We start from the raw sequence: 12,207 nt of genomic DNA on the forward strand, positions 1-12,207 counted from the left end.
GAGATGGACCTCTCCAGATGACCTCAGCATGTGATGGGGATCGTACAGAAGATGGCGCTCTCTAAGGTAGCCCAGACCCAAGCCGTTCAGGGCTTTAAAGGTAATAACCAGCACTTTGCATTTTGGCTGGGAACATATCAGCAGCCAGTGCAACTGTTTTAAGACCGGCATAATATGGTCTCTCCGGGTTACCCCAGAGACCAGTCTGACTGCTGCATTTTGAACTAACTGAAGTTTCCAAACTACGTACAAAGGCAGCCCCACATAGAGCGCATTGCAATAGTCGAGCCTGGAGGTTACCAGCTGATGCACCACTGTTTTGAGATCATTCTCTTCAAGGAATGGATGCAGCTGTCGAATCCGCCAAAGTTGATGGAAAGCGCTGCTGGCCATAGCCTCCACCTGAGATACCAAGGCGAGGCTTGGATCCAAGAGCACTCCCAAGCTGTGTACCTGTGTAACTCCACCCAGCACAGGAAGATCTAACTCATCCTTCAAATTCCAATGCCCCACAATGAGCATCTCTGTCTTGCTTGGATTCAGCTTCAATTTGTTATCCCTCATCAAGCCCATTACTGCCCATAGGCAGGCATTTAGGGAGTGAATGCCATTTCCTGATGAGGAGGAGAAAAAGATTTGGGTGTCATCAGCATAATGATAATACCCTGTACCAAATCTCCTGATGACCTCACCCAGCAGTTTCATGTAGATGTTAAAAAGCATTGGTGACAAAATGGAGCCCTGAGAGACTCCATATAATAGCTCCCGTTTCGAAAAGCAACCATCACCAAGCTCCACCATCTGGAATTTGCCTAGGAGATAGGAGTGGAACCACTGCAAATCTCCTATCCCCAATTCCCCCAAGCGATCCAGAAAGATACAATGGTCAATGGTATCGAACGCTGCCGAAAGATCCAAAAGAACCGGCAGAGTCACATTCCCTCTGTCAATTCCTTGGTAAAGGTCATCAGTCAGGCTGACCAAGGCTGTCACAACCCCATAGCCTGCTCTAAAACCAGTTTGAAATGGGTCTAGATAATTGGTTTCCTCCAAAACTACCTGGAGCTGGTTAGCCACCACTCTCTCAATCACCTTGCTCAACCATGGGAGATTGGAGACTGGCCTATAATTATTCATCACTGAGGGATCTAGGGAAGACTTCTTAAGAAGTGGTCTAATCATTGTCTCCTTCAAACAAGGAGGCACCCTACCTTCCCTCAGCAATTAGTTAATGATATTAATTAGGCCATCCCCAACAATCCCCCTGCTAGATAGAACCAGCCAAGTCGGGCAAGGATCCAGGGAACAAGTGGTAGGCCACACTGCCCCAAGCAGCTTATCCGTGTACTCCAGCATCACAAATTGAAACTAATACAATCTAATACTACATGAGGAATTGATGGACACCACCTTAATAGACTCTGCAAAAACAGTGGAGTCCAAGTTGGTCTGAATATAAGAGATTTTCTTCTCTCTGGAGAGGAGAGCTAGTCTTGTGGTAGCAAGCATGACTTGTACCCTTAGCTAAGCAGGGTCCACCCTGGTTGCATATGAATGGGAGACTAGAAGTGTGAGCACTGTAAGATATGGAGATATGGAGCACTGTAAGGGATGGAGCTGCCACTCTGGGAAGAGCATCTAGGTTCCAAGTTCCCTTCCTGGCATCTCTAAGATAGGGCTGAGAGAGATTCCTGCCTGTAACCTTGGAGAAGCTGCTGCCAGTCTGTGAAGACAATACTGAGCTAGATAGACCAATGGTCTGACTCAGTATATGACAGCTTCCTATGTCTCTTATGTCCACAAAGAACCAATTAAAAGCATCACAGCAGAACATAGTCTCCAGGGCTGGTTCAAAATGGAAGGAGCCTGAATCAAACTCCTCACAACCCGGGCCAATTCTACTGAGCGTGAACCTGCAGAAGCAGTGCCTGCAGACCAGAATTGTTTCTTTGCCGCACGCACCGCTTCTGCATAAACCTTCAAATGAGCCACGTTCTCCTCCACTTGCATTCCAGTTGCCTACCTTGCTACTTCCTACCCCACAACTCATCTGTATACCAAGGGGCCACTTCTAAAGCAGGTCAGAAGGGACGCTTAGGAGCAATCGTGTCTACTGCCCTGGTGAGTTCCCTGTCCCAGGTTCGGGCGGACCATCTTAATAGGTCCTCCACCCCTGCAGGGCTGGGTTGTGGCTGTGAAACCAACCTTAACCAGGTAGTGGTCTGTCCATGACAATGGGGAAACCACAGGATCCCCCACCCATGGAACACCTCACTGATCTGAACAAAAGACCAAATTGAGTGTGTGTCCGGCAACATGAGTTGGTCCTGAAACTAGTTGGGATAGGCCCATAGTTGTCATAGACGCTATGAACTCCTGAGCCACACCAGAAAAGTCAGCATCACAATGGATATTGAAGTCCCCCAGCACTAAGAGTCTGGGTGACTCCAACACCAGCTCTGAGACCAGCTCTGTCAGCCCAGTTAGGGAGTCAGTTGGGCAGCGGGGTGGACGGTACACTAACAGAATCCCCAGTTTATTCCTAGGTCCCAGCCTCAGAAATACACACTCAGTTAGTATATAAGTCAGCTGTCTCTCAGGGGCCCTGGCAAAGGGGATGGTATTCCTATGGACCACAGCCACTCCACCCCCCACCCACTTCCCCATGTCTGCTCCATCACTGAGTAAGCTGGTGGGAGAAGCTGGGCCCAAACTGGGCCACTAGCCTCCCCCATCCAGGACTCAGTTATACAAGCCAGGTCAGCTCCCTCATCCATGATCAAGTCATGGATAATTTTGGTCTTCTTCTGAGCCAACCTGGCATTGCAGAGGAGCAAAGCTAGGTTCTGTTGGAACTGCTCCCTGAGACCAGAGAGCCGACAGGGCAGCCGGAAGTGGAGACAGTGACTGAATTGCTGGTTTCCCTTCCCCTGGAATGGCCAGCTGCTCTGCCAACGCTAATTCTTCTATTCCCTACCACAGCAGTAATAGCTGCCCCAGAGCTGCCGGACGCACCCCCTGCATCACCCTGCCTAAGAGAACCCAAACACATGAAAACAAAAGGACTGGCACAGTCCAATAAAAGGACTCGCAAACATTTGCCAAAAACCCCAACCCCACCTTTAATATAACCTACCCCCAGACCCAGACCCCAGTTCCACACTGAAGGCCCGGCACCAAAGGCCGCCCCCCTTGGGCGCTGGCTCCGCCTCTAGCGTGGCTTCTTCCTAATGATGCTCCCAAGGGCTCCAGAAATCTCTCCTCTCACAAGAGATCTCTGGTCCTCAGGGCAGGTGGAACAAGCCAAGCACTCGGGGAGCAGGCACATGTGGAATAGGAAAGCAGTCAGGCTGCAAACAAGCTGAATCTTCAGAAGGTCTCGTCTGCAAAAACAAACCTCCTTGGCCAAGTCAGGACTGCACGGGCGGGGCGAGACGGCTGTTGCTCGTCAGGGGAGGTCAGGGAGCTGACCGAATCTAACCCCCTCTCCTCTCCTCGCCCTCTCTGACCTCTCAAAAATCCTGTTGGATTTCCTTGACTTGTTCAACAGATTATCAAGTGAACCCATGTATGTAGATTACACATATCTAAACTTAAACAAATATAGAAATCGAATAAATAAAATGAATACTCAACCCCAGCACCACCAGTAATGCCCGTGTGACACAGGTAGACCAGCCATTGTATAGCTGTAGCCTGTCCTGATAGTTATGTGGATATGAACTTATGAAGCTGTCTTCTGCTGAATCTGACCATTGGTCTTTTTAACTCAGTGCTATCTGCTGTTTAATAAATTAATTAAAATATTTATTTATTTGACATATTAATCACATACAAACGGGAGATGCAGCTATAGCTCAGTGGCAGAACATCTGCTTTGCATGCAGAAGGTCCCAGTTTCAGTTTTTGACATCTCCCGATAGGGCTGGGAAATACCCCTGCCTGAAACCGTGAAGAAGCCTCTGCCAGTCTGTGTAGTCAATGCTGAGCTAGATGGACCAAGGGTCTGACTCAGTATAAGGCAGCTTCCTGTGTTCCTAAACTCATTTCTGACTATTTTTGAACTAAGAAAATGTATTTAAAACAATTACTGATATATGAGTTTATATTAGTGTTTTGTTGCTGCTGCTGCTTTGTACTTTTGGTTATATTGTCCATGTTTTAAAAAACTTTTTAAATTAGATTTGTATTTTTTTTTAATATTCAAATGTAATTTTTATTGTGCGGGTTTTATATTGTTTTAAATGTCTTCTAAACCACCTTGAGATTATTTTAATGAAAGGCAGTATAAAAATTCAACAGTTAAATTAGATAGATAGATAGATAGATATTATCAGAGGATGTTGTCATCATCCAGTACTTGTTTCAAAGAATAATAGGTATTGTATTAACTCTAAACTACCGACTTTCCACTTCTGTATTTCTGTATGAGTTTTGTCAATTACATGGTTTGATAAATGACTGCCAGTATTCAGTCAAATCACTTTTTACACTTAACCTTTCCCAGGAGTTCTCATCATGGGTGTTCTTATATATGTGTCCATCCCTGGTGGGAAGATCAACCTGCTTCCTGTTTTCTTCAGCCAAACCACAGGCAGCTCAGCACTGCCTGCTCTGACTAGCAGGGGGTCTCCTGGGTCTGCCAGGCTCCTTTTAACTGGAGATACCAGGGACTGAACCAGGCAACTTGCTCCTATGGCATTGGCTACCTGGTGCTGTAGAGGAAAGAGAAGGGTGCAAGGGGGAAATAAGGGAGGGCTGGTCATCCCATTTCTCATTAGGCTGCCTTTTTAAGGGCAGGGCAGTGTGTGGTATGCAGGGCACTGGAAGGGAAATATGGTGGATCCCCTACTAGCATGTCCTGCATATAACCCGTTCTCACACAAGCTTAATGAGTTAAAGCTGGGGTCTCAAACTTGCAACCTTCCTGCTCTTGACTGACAGCTCCTATCATCCCCAGTCACAATGGCCAGTAGCCAGGGATGATGCGAGTTGTAGGCCAACATCTGCAGGAAGGCTACAGTTTGAGACTCTTGCATTTAAAGTAACAGGCAGCAAAGTCTGTGGGGGTGGAAGATGTCTGCTTTTTGTTGCCCCCAATCATGGCCAACCATGCCCCCTAATGCTTTTTCCCCTTGAATTTCAGCTGTGGGTTTGGGCTCCTGGTGCTTTCACATGACGCTGAAGTATGAAATGCAGGTCAGTGCTGTTTAAATATACACAGCTTTTTATGGGTGTTTCTTGCTTCTGTTCCTGGAATGCTTTTGGGTTTTTATGATGAATTAATCTAAATAAGCAAATATCTCCATTACAATATGCAAAATATTTGCAGCAGATGGTAAAAGGTGTTTGGTGTATAAAATATGTTCAGGAAGCTTGGAAATAATTCAGGAGGCTTTTGAAAACTAGGCTGCACTAACCTCAAATTAAAAACCCATGAAAATTGGGGCTGTATGCAATTGAACATTCTTTGTATGAACAGCAATTGAACAACCTTTGTATGAAATTGAAGCTGGGGGTTCTCTTGAAAGGGGGACTGACCTGAAGGTTTAGGATCTGATGTTGCTTACAAAATTGTGGAGAGCAGTATTATGAGGCAGGAAAAATGAGAGTTATGGGTGGATTCAGGGCAGATAATCCCACACAGCACATAACTAGCTTTTATGGATATCATTGCTATAACTAACTCTGCCCTGCTGACTGGGCGGGGGAAAGACACTCGTCAAAGTGGTGACTCTCTCATATTTAGTTGCGGGAGAGCAGCTGTCTCTATCAGCCTTTGATATTTAATCCAATAGTTATAGTTAATGATATTAACTAGGCCATCTCCAACAATTTCCTTGCTAGATAGAAGCAGCCAGGTCGTGCAAGGATTCAGAGAGCAAGTGGTAGGCCGCACTGCCCCAAGCAGCTTGTCCACTCCCTCAGGCATCACGGATTGAAACTGATCCTGTCTAATACTGCAGGAGGGATAGTTGGACACCCCTTCATAGGCTTTGCAGAAATAGTGGTATCCAAGTCAGCCCGAATACAGGAGATTTTGTCCACAAAGAACCCATTAAAAATATCACAGCAGAACAAAGTCTCCAGGGACTGGTTTGAAATGGAAGGAGCCTGAATCAAACTCCTCACAACCCAGGACAGCTGTACTGAACGTGAACCTGCAGAAGGAATGCGTGCAGACCAGAATTGTTTGTTTACCACATGCATCATCTCCGCATAAACCTTCAAATGGGCTTTATGCTGTGTCCTGTCAATTTCGAGGCAAGTTCCCCTCCACTTGCGCTCCATTCGCCTTTCTTGCTGCCTCAGACCCTGCAGGTCCTCTGTATACCAAGGGGCCACTTTTAAAGCAGGGCAAAAGGGACGCTTAGGAGCGATTGTGTCTACTGCCCTGGTGAGTTCCCTATTCCAGCTTCCCACCAGGGCATCGACAGAATCGCTGGCAGGACCAACATCAAAACCCTGCAAAGCTTTTTGGAATCCTGGGTGTAGCAGCCATCTCGGGCGGGCCATCTTAATAGGTCTTCCACACCTGCAGGGCGTTTTGAAAACTTTACATTTATAACTAAAATAGTGAACAATTCAAAAATACATGTGTGTATTTTGTTAAAATATTTTTGTTGGTTGGTTGTTGAAGAAAACTAGCTATAATAAACAAATTTATTGGTACAATTTAAAAGCCTGTTTGTTGGTGATGGTGGCTCTCCTAACATATCATGATAAAAATGGCCTCCAAATATCCATGAATAATTGAACTGGAGCTGGTCCACCTCCTGATCCACAAGTATGTATCGGCTTGGGTTCTAAATAAAATGACCAAATCATCATCCCATTTTTGATTAAAATTAATCTGAATTTCAGATTAAATATATTCTATTATATTTTGAATAATTTGTGCATAATAAAGTCATACTTCCTGATGGCCTACAGTGATTTTTAACGCTCACTAATTCCAAAATGACAACATAAGTAGGTCTTTCTCAGATTCAAATTTATGTTTACCATATGTGGTCATTGTTCCATAAAATGAATAATGCTTGAAGTTGAAAAGCTACACATTCCAAACTGCCCTCTTACCTTCCTTTTGCAAGCACCTCAATGAAAAATTCTGATGTATTTTTAATTTCCTGAACTTTCCTATTGGTGTAATCTACGCAGAATGATTGTGTCCGGTCAACTGTGGGCCTCGCTTATTAGCTGTTTATAATGTATAGTGTGTACCTTCTTCCTAAAAATGAAACCTGCGTCTATCTCTGAGTAGTGATGAATATATTTTAAGGTTATATTAGACAACAAAAATGCACTTTTACTAGTCAGGAAGATTCTGTTTAATAATCATTTTGTAGTGATTTAAATCATTAAAATGGAGTCTTCTGGAGAAGTGATTTAAATCATGTCAACCCTGCTATATTCTGTCTATGAGAGTAGCTTCCTACTGTTGATTCTTGCTAACTACTGGACCACTAACTCCATCGTAATCCACCATGGAATCTTGCCTCTTATTGGAGCAGGTGGTATCCTTACATTGCAAGCCATGCTAGGAAACAAATGCCTCACAAGTCACCCAATGTAGAACCTTACTCTAATTGTAAATATCAATTCCTCTACTTCTTTGTAGCTGTTGGATGAATTGCCAATGATCTACAGTTGTTGCATGTTTGTCTACTGCCTGTAAGTATTTCATAGTATCTTTTTAATATCTGAAACTGCTTAAAGAATATGTCTCTGAAGGCTATTGCTGACATGAAATAAATGGTGCTATAGCCTAATAAAAGGTGCTAAAGATGGGTGGAATTTGCATGTTGGAGGAAGAGGGCAATGCCACATTCTACAGACCCTCCCAATGGAGAAAACTTACATTATTTTGTTAGCTTTTATTGAGGGAAGTGAAATCCAAAGATTGGAAGCTCTGCTTTCCAAGTAAGTAGGGGAACTCCTAGACTCAGGACATGGCAGTGTGTGTTCTGTGCCAAAGAGGAGCCAGATTTTGGACCAGGTGACCCAGACTCTGTAAACAAGGCAAACTTTCATTTACTTAGGTTTGCATAATTAGCATTATGCACAGTATGGATCAAGTGGGTAGAGAGAAGTCCCGTCCCCCCCAATCTAGACAGCTTTAAATGGGATTAGACAGATTTATGGAGGATAGGGCTATCCATGACGACCCTCAGCAGTTTTATATTTCCATCAGGATCAGAGGGGGCATGCCCCTGAACACAAGGTGCTAGGGAACACCAACGGGAGAGGGTGCTTGCCCTCTTTCCCCCACGTTTTGGCTTCCCGGATGCACCTGGTTGGCCACTGCGTGAAGCAGAATGCTGGACTAGATGGGCCTTTGGCCTGATCCAGCAGGGCTTCTCTTATGTCCTTATGTAACCTTTGTGCCCAGAATTTGGGCCTTCAGTTATTGTAATTCATTGAATGCTATGCATAGTGTTTTCCCTACAACCTTGAGGCCTAGAAACTTGGCTCCTCACCTCTCTTAAATGGAACTTGTGATTTTCAGATGTTGAATTCCAGAAGATACTGTAGACTGTACTTTTTGGTGACCTGTGGCTGTGCAGAGTCTATACACCTCTTAAAAATTAACTACATTGGCTTCTTGTAGTAGTAGTATTATGGTCTGACCCCAGCACAAAGCAGCATTACGTATGTACATACATGCATACATATTTGTTGTCTATAGATAGATATAGATATATGTATACATACACAATATCATTTTAAGGTCTTAGCCCAAATAATTAGATTACGTATACCCTATTAGTAGCTACGATCTGTTGGCAAATTTTCATAGCAGCATACAGAACTTAGCTACATTAAATGTTACCATAGAGGCTTGATCGAGAAAAAAATAAATAAAGCACATATCTCATCCCCATCAGCCAGCCTCCAGTTTCTTGGAGAAAAACCTATTGCCTCACGTTTCATGCGGAGTTTCTGCCTGGGTGTACACAAACTGTACAAAAAACTAATGTAACTTGTGTTCTTCTATGTTACATGACATATTTTACATCGCAGCATGAACGGAACTTCTTATCTTTCCCTCCCCCAGCAGCCATGCTCTCTTAAAGCTCACTTCATTGTGATGGTGCCCACCCACCCCCGCCCAAGAGAAGTCCAGGAGCTTTGCATCCTTCCCACTGTCTTTCTCCCATGTGAACCTTGTTATGAGAGTTGAAAGTGGCTCCAAGGGGGCTTTGCTTCCCACGGCTTGTGCATGTCCCTTTGTCCCCTCTGGGCCAGGCATGTTTGGCAAGTTCTTCTGAAAGAAGACAAAAAAAAACCTGTGGCAGGTGTTTTCCAGAGGTGAAAATGGGATGTGCCTGCACTGTACAAGCAGCCATCACTCTGTCAGTCCATCTCCAACTCTGAGAATGCATTAGGCCAGGGGCAGGCTACTGTGACTGAACCCCTCCTCCCATCATCCCCAGCCACAATTGTGTGGTGTTGTCACTCAACAACAGCTGGAGAGCCATGCTTGCCTATGCCCGCACTAATGCTTGTCTCCCTGCTCTGCATTAGGGTCAGATGATGGGGGCATGTAGGGAAGTCCATAGGGAGCAGCTGCAAGTGCCGGGGGCTTCTTCTTCCCGTTCCTTGCCCACCCCACAAAACCCTGTTTACAAGCCCCCGGGAGGCTGACTGTAAATTTATTGTTATTTATTTTTATTTATTGTTAAATTTATATACCGCCTTTCATTCAAAACAGTCCCAAGGCGGTTTAAATGTGTGATTTATATGTTTGTCCCTCTTGCGCCTTGTTGCCTTTCAGGTACGAGAGTTTCAAGTACAAGAAAACAATCAATTACCCACTCCTGTTTCTACTAATAGCCTACAGCATTGTCGTCAGCATAGTAAGTAGCACCACTTTGTAGAATTCAACACGTGGCATAGATTCCCACCACCCCGCCATTTGCCAAGAATATATTTTCAACCACCCACTGTCTCCCTCTCCCATTGCGTATGCATGCCTTCTCTCAATTGCAGAGGACTCTTCCAGTGTTCGAGGTATAAATAGCACAAGACAATCCTCCTGTCACTTGGAAAATAGCACTGGGGACGGCAGGAAAAGGGATAAAGTTGTGCTGCGTGCTAATCTGTGAGTGGCTCATTGTACTTCTACAGTTCAGCGTGAACTGGAAGAAGTTGCATCAGAAGTGGAGAACAGAGAAATCCTTTAAAGCTGTAGGCTACAATGAACATCTCCATATGAGTATACAAAGCTAGGTGGCCAGATTTGGCTTTTAAAAAGCCAGATTCTGGCTTGCGGCCCATTTGACCCACGAGTATACCCCTTAGGTTCTGGCAACTCTGAAAAGCTATTTTGCACTAAGGCCATTGACCTATCTAGAGCAGGATTGTTGATTAACTGGAAATGGCTCCCGATGTCTACATAGAGGCCCCAGAGTTTGAACCTGGGAATCCTCTGCATGCAAAGCACTTGCTGTTCTCTCTCCTGCATATCGGCATCCTGTGCATGCCTCATTCTGTCTTGTCTATTGCTTCTTGCATTCAGGACCCCAGACCTCCTGGTCCTTCCCCCTTGAACATTTAGATCAGGGATTCTCAGCATTGGGTCCCCAGATGTTATTGGACTTCAACTCCCATAATTCCCAACCAAAGGCCACTGGGGCTGGGGATTATGGGGGTTGAAGTCCAAGAACATCTGGGGACCCAACGTTGAGAATCCCTGATTTAGATGACACTTGTTCTACACAGTAACATAGTGTGAACAGGCCTGTGAAAACAGGGAAGGGAAATGGAGGTTGGGAAAAGGAGATCAATAAATATCTATTTCTAAGAAGCTCCAGTCTCTTGTGGCGAGGCAGATCTTGAAGGGCCGCCTCAGCTAGGGATGTGAAGCTAGTAATCGCTTTAACCCTAACAGCATCACAGCACCTGGTTCAAAGAGGAGGAATTCTATGCAAAGCGACGGAGAGGTCACACTCTTTAAGGAAGAGAGCTGGTCTTGTGGTAGCAAGCATGACTTATCCCCGTAGCTAAGCAGGGTCTGCCCTATTGCATATGAAAGGGAGACTAGAAGTGTGAGCACTGTAAGAGATTCCCCTCTGGATGGAGCTGCTCTGGGATGAGCATCTGAGGTTCCAAGTTCCTTCCCTGGCAGCATCTCCAAGACAGAGCTGAGAGAGATTCCTGCCTGCAGCCTTGGAGAAGCCGCTGCCAGTCTGTGTGGACAATATTGAGCGAGATGGACCTATGGACTGACTCAGTATATGGCAGCTTCCTGTGTTCCTAATTACATGTATTTAGGTTTAGTTACAGTAGGGTGTAGTTGGGGGGTGGGAACTAAGGGCACTATATCAAGGCTTCACAGAAAAGGTGGGTTTGGAAGGGAAGCGAAAGAGGTAGCATCATACAAGCCATCTTGACAACTGCAGGATTAAGTGGCAGAGGAGAAGAAAGAACGGAGCTCATTGAGGGGTAGGAGACCTGAGGATGGTGGAGCTGGAGGAGCAAAGGTCTGTCTGCCTCATTAATCCACGTGGTGATGAAGAAGGGTGCAGCTATAAATACTTAAATGAAATACTTGGAGGCTTTGACCATCACTGTCTGCAGCTAGTTTTTCCCCTGCTGCCTCCTGTGAGTTGAGTGGGCACCAGACCTCTGGGGTGCTGAGCTCCCTATTGAACACCTTCCTTCTACTTGTGTTGGTCCCATAAACACTAAGGCAGGGCTGCATAACAAATGTTGGACTACAGTTCCTGTCATCTCTTACTATTGGCCACTATGGCTGGGGATGAGGGGAGTTGTAGTCCAATAACAGCCAGAGGGCTGAAGCTATGCAGCCCTGCACTGAGGCGACCCTTTGAGCTTGTCTTTGTCGGCTGGCTGCTTCCTTGCAAGACATGACTTGCTTGCTCTGCTCTAGTGATGTGGCATTCATACTTGCCTGGCAGGATTATTGCACCAAGTGGTGGCTGTTGGGTACGCTTGGCCCTTAAACAGTGGTGACCTGGTGGAAGGAGGGCTGGTTTTGGGGCAGCATGCATGAATTGTCCCCGTTGCTAAGCAGGGTCTACCCTGGTTTGCATTTGAATGGGAGACTACATCTGTGAGCACTGCAAGATTTTCCCCGTAAGGGCTGGGGCCACTCTGGGAAGAGCACTTGCATGCAGAAGGCTCCGAGTTCCCTCCCTGACATCTTCAGTTATGGCTGAGAGAGACTCCTGCCTGTAACCT

The 12,207-nt window shown here is 45.5% G+C and overlaps 1 protein-coding gene across 2 annotated transcripts in view; it reads left to right on the forward strand.

The window, feature by feature from the left end:
- The window catches only part of ACER3 (alkaline ceramidase 3), a 77,995-nt gene that overhangs the window by 36,136 nt on the left and 29,652 nt on the right, over window positions 1–12,207 (forward strand). For both annotated transcript variants that reach the window (XM_053307538.1, XM_053307539.1), the window contains exons 3-5: window positions 5,147–5,199; window positions 7,622–7,674; window positions 9,779–9,860. In XM_053307538.1, coding sequence (XP_053163513.1) covers window positions 5,147–5,199; window positions 7,622–7,674; window positions 9,779–9,860 — 188 coding nt within the window. The remainder of the gene's footprint in view (window positions 1–5,146; window positions 5,200–7,621; window positions 7,675–9,778; window positions 9,861–12,207) is intronic.

Source organism: Hemicordylus capensis, chromosome 3 (assembly GCF_027244095.1).
Source record: "Hemicordylus capensis ecotype Gifberg chromosome 3, rHemCap1.1.pri, whole genome shotgun sequence".
Classification (NCBI taxonomy): domain Eukaryota; kingdom Metazoa; phylum Chordata; class Lepidosauria; order Squamata; family Cordylidae; genus Hemicordylus; species Hemicordylus capensis.